The sequence below is a fragment of the Oreochromis niloticus genome, linkage group LG13, assembly GCF_001858045.2.
Source record: "Oreochromis niloticus isolate F11D_XX linkage group LG13, O_niloticus_UMD_NMBU, whole genome shotgun sequence".
NCBI lineage: Eukaryota > Metazoa > Chordata > Actinopteri > Cichliformes > Cichlidae > Oreochromis > Oreochromis niloticus.
Window position 1 is genome coordinate 2,194,308 of NC_031978.2, and position 22,568 is coordinate 2,216,875.

Sequence of the window (22,568 nt, forward strand, 5' to 3'; positions counted from 1 at the left end):
TGTCTCACAGCCTCCTGACCTTTAATATCAGCGCTGTGAAACGTTTAAACCCTGCAGGCAATCTGCTGCTCAGCGATTGGAGTGGCTGCAAAGCTGATCAAACACAGACTGAATCAAATCAAAGCTAAACTTTCACATCATTTTAGATCGCTTAGAGGTCAAAGGTCAGGCCGCACACACTAACACAAAGGATTTCTTATCTTCAGAGCCAGCAGACAACTCAACTGAGTTTGGAGATTTACGGTTTTATCTACAGAAGATCAAATTAAAACATTTTTTCCACGTAATTCTCAAACATTCAGGTCACGTTTCAGACGCTTCCATGGCAACCGAAGCCTCGAGTTTGTATCTCCAGGAAAGTGAATGGATGAGAAAACCAGCGCTTACGTCAACCTGGAGGTTGGAGTGCCTCAGGGATCAGCTCTCGGTCCTCTGTTCTTTCCCATTTTAATCAGCTGACACAGTTTTCTGACTGTTTGGATCTCAGAGCCAACAGGACCCAAGAACAGATCCCTGAGGGACTCCAAAGGTCTGTGAGACACAATCACACCAGGTTTGGATTTATGAAACCTGAACTGTTTATTAATAAAGATAATACATTTACATTTTCACACAGGTGAACATCTGAAAGCTGCTTTGCAACCCACCTGCATCACATCATCCTCATCAGGCTGTTTCTGACTTCATCGCAGGCTCTGTAATCAGTGTTCTCAGTAACAGTTCATGCTGAGGTTCCCTGAAAAGCAGAGATGACGACACAGACCAAACTTCTCTGACCTGATCCATCGACAGCACGAGGTTGCTCATTAATAGGGATGGGTATCGAAACCCGGTTCTTGTGGAGAACCGGTTCCCACTGTTTCAATTCCTTGGAATTGTTTGCCATTTTTGCAAATGATTCCCTTATCGATTCCAGTCGCCCCGAATGACGTCACCACGTTGCGGAGCGTCATTTACCTGGCAGGGCGCCTAAGCGGCTCAAACGCTCAAAAGTTTGGTTATACTTTACGAGAACGGATGACAACAGGGCAACTAGCAATACTTGCAAAGTATTCAATTCAATTCAATTCAATTTTATTTACACAGCGCCAAATCACAACAAAAGTCGCCTCAAGGCGCTTTATATTGTACAGTAGATCGCACAATAATAAATACAGAGAAAAACCCAACAATCATATGACCCCCTATGAGCAAGCACTTTGGCGACAGTGGGAAGGAAAAACTCCCTTTTAACAGGAAGAAACCTCCAGCAGAACCAGGCTCAGGGAGGGGCGGGGCCATCTGCTGCGACCGGTTGGGGTGAAAGAAGGAAGACAGGATAAAGACATGCTGTGGAAGAGAGACAGAGATTAATAACAGATATGATTCGATGCAGAGAGGTCTATTAACACATAGTGAGTGAGAAAGGTGACTGGAAAGGAAAAACTCAATGCATCATGGGAATCCCCGGCAGCCTACGTCTATTGCAGCATAACTAAGGGAGGATTCAGGGTCACCTGGTCCAGCCCTAACTATATGCTTTAGCAAAAAGGAAAGTTTGAAGCCTAATCTTGAAAGTAGAGATAGTGTCTGTCTCCCGAATCCAAACTGGAAGTTGGTTCCACAGAAGAGGGGCCTGAAAACTGAAGGCTCTGCCTCCCATTCTACTTTTAAATACTCTAGGAACAACAAGTAGGCCTGCAGTGTGAGAGCGAAGTGCTCTAATAGGGTGATATGGTACTACAAGGTCATTAAGATAAGATGGGGCCTGATTATTTAAGACCTTGTATGTGAGGAGCAGGATTTTGAATTCAATTCTGGATTTAACAGGAAGCCAATGAAGGGAAGCCAAAACAGGAGAAATCTGCTCTCTCTTTCTAGTCCCTGTCAGGACTCTTGCTGCAGCATTTTGGATCAGCTGAAGGCTTTTCAGTGAGTTTTTAGGACATCCTGATAATAATGAATTACAGTAGTCCAGCCTGGAAGTAATAAATGCATGAACTAGTTTTTCAGCGTCACTCTGAGACAGGATATTTCTAATTTTAGAGATGTTGCACAAATGGAAGAAAGCAGTCTTACATATTTGTTTAATATGTGCGTTGAAGGACATGTCCTGGTCAAAAATGACTCCAAGGTTCCTCACAGCATTACTGGAGGCCAAGGTAATGCCATCCAGAGTAAGAATCTGCTTAGATACCATATTTCTAAGATTTTCAGGGCCGAGTACAATAACCTCAGTTTGATCTGAATTAAGAAGCAGAAAGTTAGCGGCCATCCAGGTCTTTATGTCTTTAAGACATTCCTGCAGTTTAACTAATTGGTGTGTGTTACCTGGCTTCATGGATAGATAGAGCTGCGTGTCATCTGCATAGCAGTGAAAATTTATGCTATGTCTTCTAATGATGCTGCCTAAGGGAAGCATGTATAATGTAAACAGAATTGGTCCTAGCACTGAACCCTGTGGAACACCATAATTGACCTTAGTGTGTGAAGAGGACTCTCCATTTACATGTACAAATTGGAGTCTATTAGATAGATATGATACAAACCACTGCAGTGCAGTACCTGTAATACCTACAGCATGTTCTAATCGCTCTAATAGGATATTATGGTCGACAGTATCGAACGCTGCACTGAGGTCTAGCAGGACAAGCACAGAGATGAGTCCACTGTCAGAGGCCATAAGAAGATCATTTGTAACCTTCACTAAAGCTGTTTCTGTGCTGTGATGAGCTCTGAAACCTGACTGAAACTCTTCAAATAAGCCATTCCTCTGCAGATGATCTGTTAGCTGTTTGACAACTACTCTTTCAAGGATGTTTGATATGAAAGGAAGGTTGGAGATTGGCCTATAATTAGCTAAGATATTTCATTTAAAGGAGGAAACACTACGAATATGCAAAAGCATTTGCTCACTAAACACGCGATGAACTTAAATGAATGTCGTGTTTTTAATTCCGCTCCGGACTCGTGAATCTCAACCCAGCAGCAGCGGTAACGTTTGCACGTCCTCTCCCGTTAATGCAGCAGGTAAATAATCAGCTAACAGTGCATATTATGTTAGCACGATCTGCTTCATTACAAAACCTGCCATTACTGTGCATTTAGGTGACCATGATGAGAGAGACAGACAGAGTCTGGCTGGCAGTTCTCGCTGCAGTCTACCGGTAGCGTCTCCTTTCAGGCCAGGATAGACGAATGTCACCGAGCAGTGACTAAGTTTGTGGTCAAAGCCTTGCACCCATGTGCCACAGCAGATGCCCCCGATTTTCGGTAAGTGAATGTGTTTAATTGTAGGCAGGGACATTACTGGATATTCTTGTGTAATTGCTACAGAATAATTTATGTTATACTTTGTTATTGCTACAGAAGAATATTTATTTTATTATTTTACATTTACAATTTTTTTCCTGGGGACCCTGTGACACCCCATTGAAGAGCCGTAGGCTGTGGATCTCTTAGGATCTCACTGTTCTTTTTAAAAAAGAATCGATAAAGAATCGAATCGTTAAACAGAATCGAAAATGGAATCAGAATTGTGAAAATCTTATCAATACCCATCCCTACTCATTAATGCCGCTGTGTGGTTTGGATTACTCGGTGGGAAAAAGTCCCGATCCTGAGCTTCCTGTTCACACTGATTTTTCTCTGAGGAGCTCCGTGAGCCCATCAGCTGTTGGTATGCCCAGAGTTTTTAACAAACTGAGCTCAGAGATGAGCAGAGCTGAAAATAGGCAGAGAATGAGGACTGAAGGTTCAAAGAAACAAGAGACAACGAGCGACAGCACGAAGAAAGACGAGAGGCTCGTCTAACGCAGGACAAGAGCGACGTGGATACATCAGCAGATAAAAACATATGAAGTTTACATTGCTGTAGCCCAAAACACAACACGTTTCAAATAACAGCAGAGAACAGGACACATCAAAAACATAAAAATCCAGAGTGCATCATCCTTTGGTCATCTTACTCACCAGCTTGTTTGTTCTCTGCACATTTTATACATATCTCCGTGCTATTGTTCTATACATATTTCTCTACATTGCTTATGTATATACGAACTTCAGTTGCTTATGTATATATGACCACTTTGTGTCTTCTTTTTATATTTTATATTCTCCTTACTATATGAGCTGTGTAAATCCGAATTTTCTCATCCGTGGGATAATAAAGGTTTATTCTATTCTATTCTATTCTATTCTATTCTATTCTATTCTATTCTTCTGGTTCTGCTGACCGCCATGGATCTTGGGAACAAGTCTGTGTGCATCTCAGGTGAAATCATTCCTCTTTATTCGGTGGCCTGTGAAGCTGCTTTTGTGTTGAGCTTATTTCTGATGGAGGATATTATTTGAGTGTTTTTCTTCTTCTCCCTCCATTTAATCTGACTTTAATCCTTATTAATGTGTTTACATTTTCCTCCTATTTTCTTTTGTTTGAAGCTCGTATTCACACAGAGTGAAGTGTGTGTGGTTCTGTCTGATCCTTCTGTTTTTTCATCCAGGTGAATTAAATCTTGTTTGCATCCTCACACAACCTCGTCTCCCCCTCTTCTTCCCCTCGCCTCCTTAATTTCCTGATAACCTGTTAATTTTATTGTTTTTCACTCACATTACACGATTACTGCAACGACCCAGCGACTCAAATCACTTAATGCATTATTATTGAGGCCAGGCCCTCGTCGCGTGGGCTCCTTTAGCCAAATGACTGTTGATATTTGCTTTTAATTTAAGCAATCCACTACAAGACTCATTAACATGCTGCTAGATTAACTGCCTCCAAGCTGAGGTTATCCGCCTCTTAATGCCCTTTCCATGGAGATAATCCCTGCTAACTTGGATTGGAGGCAACAATGAGATAAGCAGTGAATATGAAGAGATGAAGGAGGACCTGTCTGATCTCCTCCAACAATGATTGTTTTTCTCTTTTGCCTGCAATTTGCTTAATTTGGGGGTTATTGACTGGCAGTGTGTCACAGAGCCTGAAGGCAGCACTGATCCTGATGGATGGATTATTGATCAGCAGGAGATGTGCTTCCTTAGGAATAATTTCTGAGTCTTGTTTTCTTCCCTTTTTAAATAACTTCATGGTTTGTTAAAGTTTTCAATTTTATTAAATCACACCAACAGTCGCCTCAAGGTGCTTTATATTGTAAGGTAGACCCTACAATAATACGTACAGAGAAAACCCAACAATCATATGACCCCCTATGAGCAAGCACTTTGGCGACAGTGGGAAGGAAAAACTCCCTTTTAACAGGAAGAAACCTCTGGCAGAACCAGGCTCAGGGAGGGGCGGGGCCATCTGCTGTGATTGGTTGGGGTGAGAGAAGGAAGACAGGATAAAGACATGCTGTGGAAGAGAGACAGAGATTAATAACAGATATGATTCGATGCAGAGAGGTCTATTAACACATAGTGAGTGAAGAAGAAACACCCAATGCATCATGGGAATCCCCGGCAGCCTACGTCTATTGCAGCATAACTAAGGGAGGATTCAGGGTCACCTGGTCCAGCCCTAACTATATGCTTTAGCAAAAAGGAAAGTTTGAAGCCTAATCTTGAAAGTAGAGATAGTGTCTGTCTCCCGAATCCAAACTGGAAGCTGGTTCCACAGAAGAGGGGCCTGAAAACTGAAGGCTCTGCCTCCCATTCTACTTTTTTTTTTTTTTTTTGCCTGTCCCGTTTGGTTCTTTTGCCATCAGAATTATTGTCTAAAGGCAAAGACAGATGCCCAACGGATTTACTTTACCAAATTTAAATACTCTAGAAACAACAACTAAGCCTGCAGTGTGAGAGCGAAGTGCTCTAATAGGGTGATATGGTACTACAAGGTCATTAAGATAAGATGGGGCCTGATTATTTAAGACCTTAGTGTTTAGTACAATCAGTAACTTCTCAAGTTGGAAATTTGTCCTGAAAACTGTAAAAGATTCTCTCCTATGAACATCTTTGTGGTGGAGGTTAGTTGGGATGCAAACTGGATGTTTTTGATTATTTTTTAGATCAATCTGAAAACGAGGAAGCCCATAAATAGAGAATAAAATGGACAGATCCCTGAAGCACTGCCTGCTATTTGCTTAATTTGGGGATTACTGTCAGACAAAGCATCACAGAGCCTGAAGGCAGCACTGAATTGGATGGATGGATGGATGGATGGATGGATGGATGGATGGATGGATGGATGGATGGATGATGGATGGATGGATGAATGAATGGTTGATGGATGCATGGATGGATGCATGGATGGATGATGGATGGATGGATGGAGGATGGATGATGGATGGATGGATGGATGGATGGATGGATGGATGATGGATGGATGATGGATGCATGGATGGATTGATTGATGGATGGATGGATGGATGGATGGATGATCGATGTCTTGATAGATGGATGGATGGATGGATGGATGGATGGATGATCGATGTCTTGATGGATGGATGGATGCATGGATGATCGATGTCTTGATAGATGGATGGATGGATGGATGGATGGATGGATGCATGGATGCATGGATGGATGGATGATCGATGTCTTGATAGATGGATGCATGGATGGATGGATGCATGGATGGATGGATGGATGGATGGATGGATGGATGATCGATGTCTTGATGCATGGATGGATGGATGGATGGATGGATGGATGCATGGATGATCGATGTCTTGATAGATGGATGGATGCATGGATGGATGGATGCATGGATGGATGCATGGATGCAGCGCCCTGAAACCTGCTGTGAAGACCAAGATGGAAGTCTGCACATCACTCTTTGTTTGTGGATTATCTCATATTCAGTGCGGAACATGAGACATGGCTAAAGCCCTGAGCCATATGGTTTTGTCTTCACATCAGCAATAAATAAAATAACCCCCAAACCTGACCTCTGACCCGCCTCAGTTGTTAAAAAGTGAGTCCGTTCCCATAGCCAAGCATGTTTACAGGCTGATGTCCACAGGTCCAGCCTCCGTAGATAATCTCCTGCTTCATAACACCTGTACAGAGGGAGGATTTCTTTATGGCTCACCTGTTTGAAGTTTGCATTATTAGGGGCGTGGCCTCTTTGACTGAAAGGTGGATGGTGACACACACACACACACACACACACACAGACACACACACACACACTTCCTCAGTCAGCTCATTATAATTCATATGTATATGATTTAACAGTATTAATGTAAGTATTTATGTACTATAACTAATTCATAATTCAATAATTCATAAGATCAGAATAAAATATTTTTAAAATGCCTTAAAATATTAAGAAAATGCAACAAGCAAACACCTTCTAATATTAATAAATGTTTCAAAAAACCTCTGAGTGCTTCGGCCTTTTCTCACTAACAGGTGTGAAGATGATGGAGAATAGCTGATGAAGGTCTGACTGAGGCCTTCGTCTGTGAGTCCTGGAATTTCCTCCTTCCTAATTATCCCAGCATGGGTGGAAACTGGAGGAGGAAAGGGATCAGGGAGGGAAAAGGAAGGACAGATGGAGGAGGAGAGTGAGGCATGCAAAGAAAGGGATGGGGAGGGGTGAAGATGGCGGGAAGGGAGGGTGAAAAGGAGGGGGCAGCCACATGGTGGAGCAGAGTGTGAGTGACCACACACATCACAATTATGCCTGATAATTAATTAATTAACATCTGACCTGAGAGAAAATTACAATCAGACTTAATCCAGGAGGAGAAGTTATTCCAGAAGAAGAGGTGAACCTCGAGCCTGCAGAGACTGAGCTCATGTTTACAGTACAGTGAGTACTTCAACACGTGGAGAATACCTGCATCACATAAACTTTAGTCCATTTTTACCTCAGATTATCGATATGAATACTTGTGTATGTTTAACTATAGACACGTCTACACCCATATACAATATACAGATCAAACGATTTAAGCTCGTAAACCAAAACAACAACAAACACCAACAAACAACATGTTTACAGAAGCTGAACACTGTGTTTAACACCCACCAAACCTCTCAGCTTTGTGAAAATAACCTCTTTCATATATTTATATATAAATAATAATTAAACACTGCTTCATATGGAATGATATCTATGTGACAAATACCTAATGTGTTACTCTGACCTTCATCTATAACAATGAGGACACACAATGAGCCGGCTCGATCACTGACAGGGACGTTTCCTATATTCATGCAATTGATTGTTTTTATCGTGTGAATTTTTGTATTGTTGTACTTCATCTGTACAGCTGTAGCTTAATAAACCATATGAAACTTTATTGAAACATCTCCATGTCACTAATATTCTCAGGACAACATCTTTACCTCAGACCAGTGATGACTTCCTTTAAAGGCAACATGAATAGATGTAAACTACACCCTGACCTTCTGCCTTCAGCTCGCTGTGTTGTGGGTCTACGCCTCCTTCAGAGGTCAGGATTAGGGTTGAGGTTAGAAATGAAGGGTCACCAGGACTCAGGGTTAGAGGTTGATCACATCAGTGTCATCATCTCCTGTAAATCTGCAGAGGGAATGCTAGCAGCCTCCTTGGCGCTCCTGCAGGTAAACACGAAGGTGCTTTTGTCACTTCCTGTCTCACTGGGCACCAGCTCCCTGGGACAGGCCGAGCAGAATTGGCTAATTGTATTCAGAAAGCAAAGCAAACAGAAGCTCTGTGACATTTAATCACTCATTCAGGTTGAGCTTTTAAATTAGCATAATGCATTTAGCTTACTGAGTGAGACGGCACGCGTTGGCATCAGGTGACCGAGGTGGCGTGATGCCTGAGGCGGGTGGCTGAAGAAACAGGCCAGACGCAGCGAGTCTCCGTACAGTATTAAATTTTTTAATCATTAGCCATTAAAGCTAATGGCAGCAGACAGACTGGATCTTTCTCTGGATGCTGCTGTTTGTCTGGCTTGGCCTCATGCACTTTAGGGCTGAGATTACAGAATGCAAATGAGGCCGTGTGTGTGTGTGTGTGTGTGTGTGTGTGTGTGTGTGTGTGTGTGTGTGTGTGTCGGGGGTTGCAGGCCTCATATAAGAGTATATGGTTCAGAGCTCCAGACACAGACTCCAGTCTAATTTGAAAACTTTAATCCCGACCCAGGCGCTGTTTACATCACTGAATTAGGTTAATCTATTTGCATAAATGTGCATTTATGAATAATTAGTGGGACACAGAGGGCTGTGGAGGGTGAGGGAGGGGTGCCGACGCGTGGCCAGACTATTGTTGCCGTTGCCGGCAGTAAACAATGGAGCTGCAACAACAATGAACAACAAAAACCGCGGGGAGCTGCAGCCGTCTGCTGCCTGAATTACTGCTATCGCTTACAGGCCGCGGACGGCCGAGGCCACGCACCAGCAGCCAGCCGCCAGCCGCCCTTAATTTCATCACAGCTGCCGCTTTAATTGGTCCCATTAACTCCCTGTGAGACTGCACGGCAGCCGGAAACGTTTGAGCTGCTTCTGGTGATGGTCTGCTTTCATTTCCGGCCTTCTTGGAATAAAGTGGGAGCAGGTGAACGTTTGCAGGTGTGTTCAGCAGATTCGATTTCAACCAGAGAAAACGAATAAACCGTCTCCTAGTTTTTCCCCTCTTAGTTCATCAGAGGCAGGCGGCTCAATCCATTCTTCTAAGTTCAGTGTGTGTGAACCTGTCTGTGCTGTTTCATTTACACAAGCTGAACCAGAGTTTCAAAATAAAAGCTGAAAGCTGTTTTATTGTATTAACTCATTATTGTGGAAATCACAGTGGTCATTAAAATGTGTTGAGAATGTGCAAGTTAATAATTTTCTCCCACAAATCATGACACAGTACTTTCCCATACATAAACCTCCTTTATACTATCCTGTGTACTGGCCCTGTACTCGGTATCAGGCTGAGAGCACTATTGTCTCTGTTTCAGTCATTTCCTCTTTACTTTGTGTGTTCTAGCTTGTTTTACTTCCTGTCTGTCTTTTGTCCCCCTGTTGCCGTCAGCCTCTTTTTCCTCGTCTTTCGGATTTGTCGTGTTTCTGGATTTTTATTGACACTAACCTCCATTTGGAAGACGAACAACAATGTCACAGTTTAATGAAGACTTTCAGGTGAACAACAGGTGAGCATTGGCAGCAGTTGAAAGGAGTCCTCCACACGACCACGTCCAGCTACGGCTGTGTGGTTGCGGGCTCGGGTGAGTGGCTGTTGGTTCCACAGGTGTTAACATGGCGAGTCTTCTTCATGTTTCTGTGAAGGTGCCTCGCCTGTATTTCATGTCCAGTCTGGTCTCTGTGTTCGTGCACCTCCGGACCATCTGTCAGTCATGTCTCCTTGTCTCGTGTTTCCTGTTTTACTTTGACAGTCTCGCGTCCTGTGTCAGTGTATTCGGTTTGGCTTCCTCCCCGTCTCGTTGTGTTTGATCTCTCCCAGCTGTGTTCCCTGCGTGATCCTCCTTCCTCTGTGTATTTAAGCCCTGTGTTTTCCTCCCACGTGTCCCTTGTCGTCCACGCTCCTAGTTTGGTTTCCCAGTGTCTTAGTTCCTCATTCGTGGTTTCTAGTTTCCTGTTTTTGTGTTTAGTATTCTTGCTACAGCACAATAAAGCCTCCTCTTTTAGTTTAGCCGTTTGAGTTTGTGAGTCCGGCCTCTGGGTCCTCTTCCTGCCTGCCACAGCACGTTACATGACAGTTTCACAAACACGGGTGCAGGTAAGTTTCTCAGCACGCTCTGATTTCTGCAGGTTTGAACGTGGGTGAGTGTTTCTGGCTGGCAGGTGAGGCCAGTACGTGGCACAGGTGAGCAGGCAGGTAACAAAGCGGCACTTGACTCTTTGAAGCTTCACTGTCCAGCGAGGAGGACCGAGGTGAAGATGGGAAACAGGTGTGCCGGTGAGGTGACCACGCCCACTTCTGGGAGGAGTCAGGAACACCTGATAAAGAGGAGGATATTAAAAAGAAGGACAGAGCATCTGCTAGCAAAGTCCTCGGCTGTGTCCCAATTCAGGGTCTGCACGCTTGAAGTACGCATTTTAAGTGCGATTACGTCACCGCCACGCGACGACGGCTGTCCCAATTCAAAGTGTACTTCAAATGCATACTCCAAATGCGCCGTCGATTTCCCCAAATATCAAGCGTGGTCCGGTGCACGCTTCGTGGCCCCATATATCCCACAATCCATAGCGCGGCGGTGGGTGTGGATAATTTTGCCGCAAAATACGGCAGAAGGGAGCGGCTGAAGAGTGAACTATCAAAAGTAAGTACTGAGTATTATGTCACTTATTTATGCCCAAATGTTCAATAATGAAGAACATTAAAACATTACTGTTGGCCACATGTCGGGAAAGTTATGTGACATTAGTGATGTTTGTACTTTCAGCGGTAACTTGGTTTTAAAGCCTCTACGTCTAAATATATATATAGTCGACCTTAATCTTACAGAGAATGTGATGATTTTATGGATAATTAAAGTCAGTCATATATCCAGAAACACAACAAGCTGAAAGTCAGTGATGCTGCTCGGTTTGCAGTCCTGAATATGACGGCACAAGCAGGATTCACTGCACTGTTAATGTTAGCTATGTTATATTGCTGCCTCTGTTCGGTGGTGTCGAGCCAAACGGACTTTAACGTGTGTTTGAACGAGCTGACGGTTCACTCGTTAAGCTGAAAGAAAGATGCTTTAATCACAGGAGTCACACATGTGTCCACTGGACCATCTGGGAACTCTTCTTGTTTAGCACTCGTAATAACACAAACACTAAATCCTCCTTCTCTTGTGCTGTTTTGTAGCAGTGTGTACACCTGAGACTGTCACCTGTCTGTCTGTCCTGCACTCTCTCTCTGTTTCTTTCTCTCTGATTGTGGAATAAAAGTATGAACATGTATTTATAAGTTACACTTGTGTTTGAATCCTGCAGCTTATCACACATTTGATTTCCATGTGTGACAACTGCAAGTGTCCAGAGTGAGGACAGACTGAGGGACCCACTGCTGCACATCATCTGTGAGGCTTTGCACCCCTGATGATCCACCAGGACAAACTCAGCAGTGTGTGAGGAAGAGGAGGAGGAAGAGCCAGCAGCAGCTGACAGATGGAGAGAATAGACAGACTGTTCCCTGTTTGTGAAGGACTGCTAGGAAAGTTTAACATCACTAATTGTCTGTCCTGAATCAGTCTTATTAGGTAATGTTCAAATAATGTTATCATCCCAGTGTTTTCAGTGTGGGAGAAAGTACACAGGGCCTTCAAGTTACACACTATGAAAGGCAGCAACAAGTTTCATATTCAGAAACCTAAAGTATGTATCAGCAGCAGAATGGAGCTAAAAATAAATGTTTGTTTCAGTTCTATGAAGCTTTGAGTATTTTGGATTAGAATGACTTAAAGCAGTTATGACATGGTCTGATTTTCTCACCCAATAAAGGAATATTTAATATATCAGTCTGATCTTCATTCTATCAGAAACAGTTATCACAGCTCGTACATTTGCTTTTTACACATATATGTAAGCATTGAGCCAAATTTAGTAATGCCAACATATTAAACGAACAACATTTGTCTCTTATATATGATACATCTGTATATACACTGTCAGAGATACTTGTCTTTGAGTGAAGATTTAAGGTGATAGGAAATATAAATAACTGCAACTTGCATCTTTGACCCAGAGTTCAAGCTCACTGCTGTAATATATATATTCTTGTACTAATCATGGCAGCACAAGAACAAGCTCTGAGCACAAGATCCATAGAGGCTGGGGTCTATCACACCAGGCAAGACCCCAGGTGCAGGCTGTGTAAAGATGCCCCAGAGACAATCCAGCACATAACAGCAGGGTGCAAGATGCTAGCAGGCAGGGCATACATGGAGCGCCATAACCAAGTGGCCGGCATAGTGTACAGGAACATCTGTGCCGAGTATAACCTGGAAGTCCCAAGGTCAAAATGGGAGAGAATGACCGAGCTAAGATCCTGTGGGACTTCCAGATACAGACGGACAAAATGGTGGTGGCTAACCAACCGGACATAGTGGTGGTAGACAAACAGGAGAAGACGGCCGTAGTGATCGATGTAGCGGTTCCGAATGACAGCAACATCAGGAAGAAGGAACACGAGAAGCTGGAGAAATACCAAGGGCTCAGAGAAGAGCTCGAGAGGATGTGGAGGGTGAAGGTAACGGTGGTCCCCGTGGTAATCGGAGCACTTGGTGCGGTGACTCCCAAGCTAGGCGAGTGGCTCCAGCAGATCCCGGGAACAACATCGGAGATCTCTGTCCAGAAGAGCGCAGTCCTGGGAACAGCTAAGATACTGCGCAGGACCCTCAAGCTCCCAGGCCTCTGGTAGAGGACCCGAGCTTGAAGGATAGACCGCCCACAGGGGCGTGCTGGGTGTTTTTTGGTTGTTTTTTTTTTATATATATACGTATATATGTATATAGATATACACACATATACATATATATCATAATAATCTGACAATACATATAATATTGTCCATATTATATTAACATTACCACAGTGAGATGACTTTAGTCTCATGAATAACATGAGCTAATTATTATTTACTAACTAATCTTAAATGACTGTTCAGTACAGAAATGAAGCCCAACTATCATGTTTTACAGTCCTGTGGTCTCAACTAATCAAAGTGATGTCATGACAAAAATGAATGAACAACAAAACATTTTTTCTCCTTCATTTCTGTCACACAAAGCTGTATGAAACATTTCTCGCGGTTAGTATCATGGTTGCTAGGCAACCTGAGCAGCACGACGAAGGCTAGACCGTCCCATTTCACAAGCCTCTCACTTCCGCACTTCTCGTACTTATAGTACGCACCGTACGTAGTACGTGTAGTGTGCGTACTACAAGCGTGCAGACCCTGAATTGGGACACAGCCCTCGAGTGCAGAGACGAGAAGCAGAGGGCACGCTGGAGCAGAAACCAATCAGGACAGAGTTTACTGAGGTCAGAGGTCATCTGAGTGGGGCGATCGTTTCCTTTCCTTCTATCCAGTCAGAGGAGTCGCCCCCTGCTGGATGTTAGAGAGCGTGCAGGTTTTAATCACCTCGTTGTGATTTATTGTTAACATAACTGAGGTTTTAGTGACGGCTGTGGAAGGTTTTCTCTGAATTATGAGATAATTTAATCTTTTCCATTTTAGCCTCAATCGCCTCTTCATCCTCATCTTCTTCTTCCTCTGCTTTCTGTCCCGCTCTTTCTTCTTTGTGTGCAGATTATAAACTGAAGCAGAACATCAGTTTGATGCTGGATTAAACATCACCGCACAAACTTATGTTCACTGTTCAAACAGCGTGGATTACCAAGATTTGCAGGAGGAGACTGATTGATTACGAGCGCTGAATAATCTTCAGATTAAGGTCTGAATATTTCTCTTTCTCTGAGCTTCTCATCACTTTATCTCCATCCCTCATCATTTTGTTCTTTCTGTAATTAACGTGCAGCTCTGGCCGGCGTCACCGCTGATCAGAGGTCAGCTGTGAAGCTCTTGGGCTTACTGACATCACTGCGAGTCCAGGAAGTGTGTTCAGTTGCATCAAGAACATTTCTCAGAAGAGGCGGTGCCGGTGTCCGTGGCAGTGTGCTGGGGCTCCTCCCAGCTCGACATGAAGCTCCTCCCCTACGTTGCATTCCTGACTAAAGCTGCCTCAGCTCTTTGGTCCAGCACGTTCAGGTTTCCTCCTCGCAGTGCTTCAGCCTGGCTAACTTCACCATCCTGCTGCCTCCTGCAGACAGAATTACGGCATGCTCTCAGCCCCAGGCCTCAGGTGGTGCGGTCGTAGGCCACGCCTCCACGTGCTGTCTTCAGAGGTTCAGCTGTTTTTGTTCCTCAGAATGGAGCGCTCTGTTTACAGTTAGAAAGCATTGTTATCAGATTGTTTCTTTGTTGGTTTATTTCTTTACGATGAAGCGAGAACAGACGCTCACGTGTCAGCACGTTGTGAGCGCCGCCGACACCACAGAGTAGAAAACAGTCAGCTTTGACCTCTGACCTCTCCATCACACCGGCTGATAAGCATGATGCAAAAGTAAAATTTGATGACTGCTCTGCAGGGCTGTGCCTCTCACAGTCTGCGTTTAGCTGCTGTTGATGCAGAGGTCAGAGGTCAGGCCGGTGTGTGGACGTGACGGTAGCCTGACGAATGGATGCTCCTGCTGCTCCTTTATGTGGGCGTGTCCACACTCTCAGGGGAAATCCGCCTCCTCCTTTCACTCAGAGGGGCTTGGCGCCAAAATAATCAACGAACCCGCCCACCGCTGTCACGAGCAGAAGTCATGAAAGTTTGGTTTAACGTGGTGAAGACGGAGAAACCACCTGCTACACGGATATCCCAGCACGAGCCGCTCTGCTGCACTTCCTGAAGCTCCTCCCCATTTGTTTCCTCCGTAAACGTTCAGGTCTGCTACAAGTCATCGATATTTAAAAGCTCTGATAAGAAACGTTTGCAGCGCTGCACATCTATCAGAACAAACTCAGATTTAAGTTCACGTTTCACAGAAGCGCTGTCCGTCTTTTATATACAGTCTGTGTCTGAGCTGGTTCAGGACGCACTGATCCACAGAGATCCACTGAGTCAGAGCGGGCGCTGCTGCAGCACACTGAGGGCCGCCGCATGAACGCTCGGCCGTGTTTGCAGTTTTGTTATCAGTGAGATAACAAAGAGCGCCCTCAGATTAAAGAAGATAACGAGCCGTGTCGCCTCTGCTCGATGTTGGTATCATCTTGTTTGTGAGCGGCGGGACGAGATGGGCGTCTCCTGATGAACCGTCTGAGCTCTGTTTTCATCTTCCTGCAAATCTGAGCGGCCGATTAAAGCGGCAGAGAAGAAGAACATCAGATTTTTATTCAACCGTCTCAGATTTCAAACGTGATGTTTCAGCAAATAAAACCATTTAACCTCAAAATAAAATGATGAACAAAACATAAACATTAAAACAACAACAAAGGTTAAAGGTTAAAACCAGATTTAAACACTAAGACAGAAAAAAATAATTACACTGGAGGTGTAAAAGCAAATAACCAGAAGTATTTAAAAATACATATATATCATAAAACTGTAAAAAAAAAAATCCAATAAAAAGCAAAACGCTAAAGGATAAAAAATTATTAAATATAACTGAATGAATAAAATAAAAAAACAACGCAAAAACTAATAAATTCTAATTTGGTGAAGTTTTGTAAAAATCAAACACATGTCAGCTCAAATACAGTGAAGACAGACGCAGATAAACTCTCTGATGTCTGTGAACGTTTCGTGGGCTCTGCAGGCCGCCGCGGTGCGTTCAGGCTCTCCCCGTTTCCTCTTGGACACAGATGTGCACAGATGTTTCAGCTCTCGTCAGTAATGAGCTGCAGACGTTCAGCTGAGGTTGAGTAATTCCACCACTCATCCAGTCAGCTTCCTCCTCCTCTTCTTGGCGTGCACCTGAAGGTTCACCTGTGGAGCTGCAGGACTTACCTGTGCAGGTATGCAGATGCTCTGCTCCAGCACGCCTTTCGTGTTTCTCTAGTTTCTTGTTTGACTTTTTAAAAATGATTTCTGGGCGATAACAGCTACATCACACTGACGATCAATAAGGTTTTATTGGTAAATGAGCTCAGAGTAAAGCAGCAGGTGTGCTGACCTTTGACCTCCAGCTGACTGATCAGGAATGACTTTGACTTTGTTTGGCGCTCGAATGTCGGTGACTCGGGCGTCCCGGTGAAGTGAGAGCGATGAGCTTCTTTGCTCTAATTTAACACGAGCACATTAACGAGCGCATGAACGCGTCGGATGATTTAATCTGTAATCTGCTCAAACTGTGACGCCCACAATAAAAAAGAGAAGCAGGAGAACAGAGAGGATTTAAAAACAGCCCAAATTTGCTTTAATTATCTCTGATAAGCAGATTCCTCTAATTGCTTTTAAAACCAGTTGACCATTTTTACCTTCTTACACACACACACACACACACACACACGCACCCACACACGCACACTGCCTGCAAGCCTGCAGTCAATCCTGAGGGATTAACCGCCAACTTGGCCCTAATTTCCAGCCTGACTTTCATCAGCAGGAGCTTCATTTTCTGCCCAAAGAGACAAACAGCTGATTTTCTCTGTTTATCCTCATCAGCTCCACCCGCTCCACCCACAGATCATCGTCTTTATTGTCTTTATTTTCACTTTTATTCCATTCTTCTAGCTGCTTTGTCTGCAGACGTCACTTTTGACTGAACCTGCAAAATAATGACAATAAATTAAATATAAAACATGAACATGAAGTGTGTGGAAGTTCAAAACCTCAGAAAGGAAAATGAATAAATCAATGTTTAAAAAAAGAAATGAAATAAAATGGCACCAAATCCAGGAAATAAATCCAACGGATAAAGTAGGAACTGAGCATTTGATTCTTTACTCACTTCCTTGATTTAATAGTTTTTTTGCTGAGTTTTGATTTTTCTGTCTGTAAATAAAATTCATCGATCATTAAAACTGATTTTTCAGCACTTTTAAAATCCAGTTTTCTTTATTTTGTACATTTAACAGCAGCTGAAGTCAGATTACAGCAAATACAAAGCATCAAACACCTGTGAAGAGAGGTCAGAGGTCATTTTTAGGGTCATGAAAAGAGCACAAACAGAACTGCACGAGGGTCACGTGACCCCAGCCTTCGCAGTGTCATCGGTCAGTCTGCGGCTCCCTTAGACTCATCCTGCTGTCAGCACGCCCCCCGTGGGCTGCGCCCCACAGTTTGAGCAGCCCTGATGGTAGATTAGGTTTGTGAAATCTGAGGGTGATGAGGGCTGGTGCTGATGGCAGCAGCCGATTGGTGGATGCTCTGTGATGTTTGGCTGCATCAAAGATAAACAGTCTTTCTCCTCCTCTTCCTCCTCTTCCTCTGAAATCCTGATCGGATTGGAGGGAAATTGGTGGCAATTAATCCTCTGGGATTGAGCCCCCCCCCCCTCCCGCTCTGTGCTCTGTGCCCTGATTGGCCGCCGCTGGGATCCCGGGGCTGATAAAGCCGCCCGCCGCCCGGTGCAGCTCTGTTCTCCACCTTCATCACCTCCTCTGCATCGTCACCTCCTCTGCTCCAAGATGACCGGGCGGGAGGAGCTCAGCGAGGAGAAGCCGCGGGTGAAGCTGCTGTCCCCGGGTTTCGGCATCGACAAGAGCCGCCTGCACGGCCCGGGCTCCGCTCCAAAGGCTTCGCCATCACCGACCTGCTGGGCCTGGAGACGGACCTGCAGGCCCGGCAGCAGCCCGGCGGGGCCCCGGGCGCCTCGGGGCCCGGGGCGGAGCAGCACGGGGCCGGACCCGGCCTCGGCGGGTTCTCCTTCCCGGGGGGTCGCTGCCCCTTGGCCTCGGCTTCCTATGCAGCCTGGCGGCGCAGCAGCCCGCCGGGGCGCCGTGCTTCCTGCCCGGACACCTGCCGCTGCTGCAGGCCCGGCCCGACAGCCACTACCTGCAGAACCTGGAGGCCCAGCGGGAGGCCTACTCCGGTACGGGGACGGGCTGGAGGAGGGGTCCCTGATCCGAGCCCTTCGCTCCGGGTCGGCTCGGGTTCTGTGCTGACGCGGCCCTAAAATATTTTTTGCCTTCTTTTAATCTGGATTTAGTCACGAGGCCTTCAGCGTCATCACCGACCCGAGCTTATTGGCTCCTTTATCTCAACTTTAGTTTGTTTCTGATGATTTTTCGTTCAGATTTGATTTTTTTTCTTTGCTGTCGCAGATGAAGAGTGTCTGTCGGACCGAAACGACTCCAAAACCTGCGGAAACTCTCAGAAGAGGAAGAAGAGGAGACACCGGTGAGGAAAACTGCAGAACTCAACGAACCGAATGTTTTTAAAACGAAGAAATAATTCAGGGTCATTTTTGAAACATTTGCGCTTTTTAAAATTCTAATTCTGTGTTCTTTGCATGTTTGTTCAGTGTTTCCGTTGAATTCTGACAAAAATACAAATTTATAAGAGAAAAAATGCTGAAAAAACAAACAAACACACATTCAGATTTTTATTCTGGAAACAATAAAAAAGAAGAAACGAAAAAATGATTTTTAAAGACACATTTCAGCTTTAAGCAAGGCTTAAATATATTTTAATTAAGTTAAAATTACGAATTAATTTCGTTTTTAGCACAAAAAAGAACTTTGATTCATCGTGATTATTAAAAGCATTTATTATTATTTTATTATTGAAAGCTTTGTGTCGTAAATATTATAATGTTGATGATGAATCGTGATTGTTTCATTAGTGAAAAGCAGAAAACGTATTCAGTCAAATCACAGGGAAAAAAACTGGAGGAACAACCAATCCGTGGCTGCTTTACTGGATTCAATAAGTAATAATCAATAATCAGGTTCCATTAATTCAGGAGAGAAGACAGATGATAATAATAAAATAAAAAGATTTAATATTTTAACCTGATTTCTTTTTAATTTTCAGTCATTAACAATTCTTGGAAGTGTAAATAATATATCAGTGATGTCAGTAAAGAAGAAGATCAAACGTGATGAAGAATGAAACATGATCAGGTCTGCTGCTGTGTTCAGGACGGTGTTCACCTCCCACCAGCTGGAGGAGCTGGAGAAGGCCTTCCAGGAGGCTCATTACCCCGACGTGTACGCCCGGGAGATGCTGGCCATGAAGACGGAGCTGCCCGAGGACAGGATACAGGTGAGGGTCCCGGTCAGGTGAGATCAATCTGACCGATCAGCAGAGTGAAGGAGAACTGATCCGAGGAACATCTGTAATGAGAAAAACCCGAATCATTCAAATCAGAGACAGATTTCCTCTGAGGGGGAAACATCACCGTAAAAACAGGACAAGTTTTCACAATTTAAAAAAAAAAAGAAGTATTTTTTCAAATTGTTTTTATTATTGATTTAATGAATTTATTTGAAGAGGCTGTTTGGTTTTTAATATTTGGGCTTTAATTTGAAGGTCTGAACTTTCTTTTGTTTTGTTGATTTTATTGAGAAATGCTGTGAACATGTGAAATCGTGTTGTTTTTATTTGTGTAACACATTATTTATTCGTTTACCTGCTCAGGTGTTGGGCACGACCTCTGACCTCTGTACTTCCTGGGTTTTTCCAGGTGTGGTTTCAGAACCGGCGGGCCAAGTGGCGTAAGCGTGAGAAGTGCTGGGGTCGCAGCAGCGTCATGGCGGAGTATGGTTTGTACGGCGCCATGGTGCGACACTCCATCCCGCTGCCCGAGTCCATCCTCAACTCCGCCAAGAACGGCATGATGGGATCGTGCGCCCCCTGGCTGCTCGGTGAGCCGCATGCACGTCAGTGCCACACGTGCACCACAGCAGCATCAATACACACCGATCAGTAATCAATAAGCCTTTAGAGTAAACAATGAAGCGCTGCGTGTAACACGGGCCTGAATGTTTTCACGTTACCATAGCAGTGAACAAACATGTAAACAACACTGCAGTTCGCACTGGACTGAACCTGAATCTGACTCCGCCCCCACAGGGATGCACAAGAAGTCTTTGGAAATGTCCAAAAAGTGTTCCAGCCCTCCGGCGTCCGACTCGACGCGCTCCGATTCGTTCTGCAACGCCTCGGAACGACAAGGTTCTGGCGAGGCCCGGGAGCCAGAGGAGGACGAGCTGATGGAGGAGGAAGAGGACGAGGTGGAAGAGGAGGTGGCTATTGACCTGTCCAGCTCATCTAAACAGCAGCAGCAGGAGGAGGGCGGAGCCTCAATAAGAACCGCCTCTTCACCACGACAACAAAGCTGCAGCGAATCAGACGAACATAGCTGAAGGCGATCTGACCAAAGAGGAAGAAGGTGTTCTGTTCAGGCAGCGCTGTGATGGGATTGGCTCTTTCAGGGAGCGCAGCCAATTGAAACAAACACAGCCAAAACTTCACTTGTTACTATGCAAAGTTATTGTGTTTAAACGCTAGCTGCTGGTTTGCTAACAAAGCTAAGAGCTAATACAGCAGGATCTATCATGTAAGCATTTTGTAGCTGACTTTATTTTCTCAGTGTTAGCGACAAAAAACCAGTTCTGATTTTAGATGAAAAACAATGATTTTAAAAGTTTCAGGTGTCAATAAGTGTTAACAGTGAAACAAATAATGGGAAAATATGATTAGTCACGATAACATATTTTGATAGAAAATACTATTATTAAAAGCTATTTTTAGCTAACATGCTAATATATGTAAACCCAGTGTAATACTGTAAGGATCAGCTAGCAAACTTTAGCACTTCAAAAAAACTTTAATCAGTACTATTAAATGTTTTTATTAATATTTGAACATTTCAGAATTACCATGCTAGTGGCACGCTACGGTGGTATTTCCTGCACTATGCGACAAAGTGCATGCTTTAATTGTTAGTGTGCTAAAATAGCCTGATACTAACAGAGCACTAGCATTAAGCATGCTAATCTGTACTAGCATACTGATGTATGCTAACTTACGTTCTGAAACAACAAAATAGTGATTGGCCGTGCTCCTGGGAAACTAATGTTCATCGTGAAGATGAACACCAACGCCGTGACGTTCAGATCAGCCTCGAGGGGTCTTTTCTAAAAGACCGTGAAAGACGTGTGTGTGTGTGTGTGTGTGTGTGTGTGTGTTCATGTTTTATATCCATGGTTTTTGGGAGTCTGAGAATATCTAATATTTTCTTCCTGTTGGTTTTTGTGTTTTATAGTTGGACCTGCTTGACTGAAACTCTGTGAATGTAATTTAAATGTAAGATTTCAAACATTTTATCATCATTATTATTATTATTATTATTGTTATTGTTATATGCTTGTACAGGTGGAGAGTCAGCAGGGTGGAAAATAAAGAAGTATTTTTGGAATCAGCTGAGCTTTGTTGTGATTTATTAACACAAACACTGATTAAAACTTAATTTTACACATCAGCTGAAAAAAAAGAGGCACATATTTACTACTCGTTTTAAAAGAGCATAATTCCATAAAGTTTCCAAATTCTATATTCAGTTTTCACAGGAAACTTTGAGTACCATAAATGTTTATGTCAAGAGATTTATTCTAAAGACACTTCTTCAGCTAAGAGTCTAAGAGGAGAAACACACAGATGCTGCAGCATTTACTTGTATACAAGGGCGATCACAGAACGCTCAGACCAGAGTGGGGGCCCTGCGATGCGCGCTCTGTTCTTGCACTTGTCTTTATTTATACATAAGAAAAATGAATACATTTGACGTGAGCATGTGCGTATGTGATTGTGTGTGAGTGTGTGTGTGTGTGTGTGTGTGTGTTCGAGGTCAGAACTGCTTGCTTGTCTTCTTGCTATCGCTGTGAGAAGACTCAGATACAAATATCAGAACATGTTTTATAAAGAACAACCAGTTCTAAGCAAGGAAATGATCATTATGCAGCATTCTATCACAAGCAAACTTATATCATTAAAAGCTTATACTGACTAAAACATACAATTTTCCATTAACAGTTTAATTCAAATGGTTTCTGAATTGTTTCTATCACTTTTGCCACCCACTGACTTCCATATACACAGAACCTCAAATTAACCAGATAGGTGAAAAAATACAAATTAAATTCATAAAAGTCCAATGAGATTCACTCATCTTCATATTTCTGTTATAAAACAAATTTAATGAAACTGAAGGATGAATTGTAAAAT

The 22,568-nt window shown here is 43.7% G+C and overlaps 1 protein-coding gene and 1 long non-coding RNA gene across 2 annotated transcripts; both read left to right on the forward strand.

Annotated features, from left to right (window-relative positions):
* Positions 1 to 9,719: 9,719 nt before the first annotated feature.
* On the forward strand, positions 9,720 to 17,423 carry LOC102078040 (uncharacterized). Its single transcript, XR_267552.4, has 3 exons — positions 9,720 to 10,633; positions 14,159 to 14,303; positions 14,388 to 17,423. It is a non-coding gene; the product is annotated as an uncharacterized LOC102078040 (long non-coding RNA).
* Positions 17,424 to 17,901: 478 nt separating this feature from the next.
* vsx1 (visual system homeobox 1 homolog, chx10-like) lies at positions 17,902 to 21,765 on the forward strand. Its single transcript, XM_019366822.1, is given in 7 exon segments — positions 17,902 to 18,113; positions 18,116 to 18,274; positions 18,277 to 18,429; positions 18,662 to 18,737; positions 19,481 to 19,604; positions 20,026 to 20,206; positions 20,415 to 21,765. Coding segments are annotated over 7 exon segments (1,074 nt in total). The 5' UTR covers positions 17,902 to 18,025; the 3' UTR covers positions 20,708 to 21,765.
* The last annotated feature ends 803 nt before the right edge of the window (positions 21,766 to 22,568 follow it).